Source organism: Pyrgilauda ruficollis, unplaced genomic scaffold (genome assembly GCF_017590135.1).
Source record: "Pyrgilauda ruficollis isolate IOZ18807 unplaced genomic scaffold, ASM1759013v1 scaffold1950, whole genome shotgun sequence".
NCBI lineage: Eukaryota > Metazoa > Chordata > Aves > Passeriformes > Passeridae > Pyrgilauda > Pyrgilauda ruficollis.
The window spans coordinates 1-702 of record NW_024518652.1 but is presented as its reverse complement, the minus strand read 5'-3'; the positions used below and the strand labels follow the sequence as shown (position 1 = coordinate 702).

The 702-nt window shown below is 74.4% G+C and overlaps 1 protein-coding gene across 1 annotated transcript in view; it reads right to left on the bottom strand.

Moving 5' to 3' along the window:
* LOC121352754 (helicase SKI2W-like) overlaps positions 1–665 on the bottom strand; it is a gene marked incomplete at its 3' end in the record, with an annotated part of 3,112 nt that extends 2,447 nt beyond the window's left edge. The window contains exon 1 of the mRNA XM_041465945.1: positions 571–665. Within this exon, the coding sequence (XP_041321879.1) occupies positions 571–594 (24 nt within the window). The remainder of the gene's footprint in view (positions 1–570) is intronic.
* Positions 666–702: the final 37 nt, after the last annotated feature.

The window sequence follows — 702 nt, the reverse complement described above, 5'->3', positions numbered from 1 at the left end:
CGGGCCAGCCCCCAGGGTCAGTGGGACCTCCGAGACGGCCCCCAGCCCCCCAGCCCCCGCCATGGTCAGTGGGACCACCGGGACGGCCCCCAGTCCCCCCGGACCTGCCCAGGGTCAGTGGGACCCCCGGGACAGCCCCCCCAGACCTCCCAGGGTCAGTGGGACCACCGGGACGGCCCCCAGCTCCCCCCAGGGTCAGTGGGACCCCCGGGACGGTCCCCAGCCCCCCCCAGGGTCAGCGGGACCCCTGGGGTGGCCCCCAGCCCCACCCAGGGTCAGCGGGACCACCGGGACAGCCCCCAGCCCCCCCAGACTTGCCCAGGGTCAGTGGGACCACCGGGACAGCCCCCCCAGACCCTCCAGATCTGCCCAGGGTTAGTGGGACCCCAGGATGGCCCCCAGCCCCTCCAGACCCTGCTGTACTGGCATGGGGTCAGTGGGACCCCCAGGATGGCCCCCAGCCCCCCCCAGGGTCAGCGGGACCCCCGGGACAGCCCCCAGCCCCTCCAGATCTGCCCAGGGTTAGTGGGACCCCCGGGACAGCCCCCAGCCCCTCCGGACCCCCCGTACCTGCCCGGGGTTGGAGCCCCCCATGGTGGGCTGCCGCGCCCCGAAGCTCTGCGCGTGTTTGCTGCTCTGCTCCTTCTTGGCCTCCACTGCCGCGTAGTACCTGGGCAGGTGGGGACAGGTGAGACAGGTGAG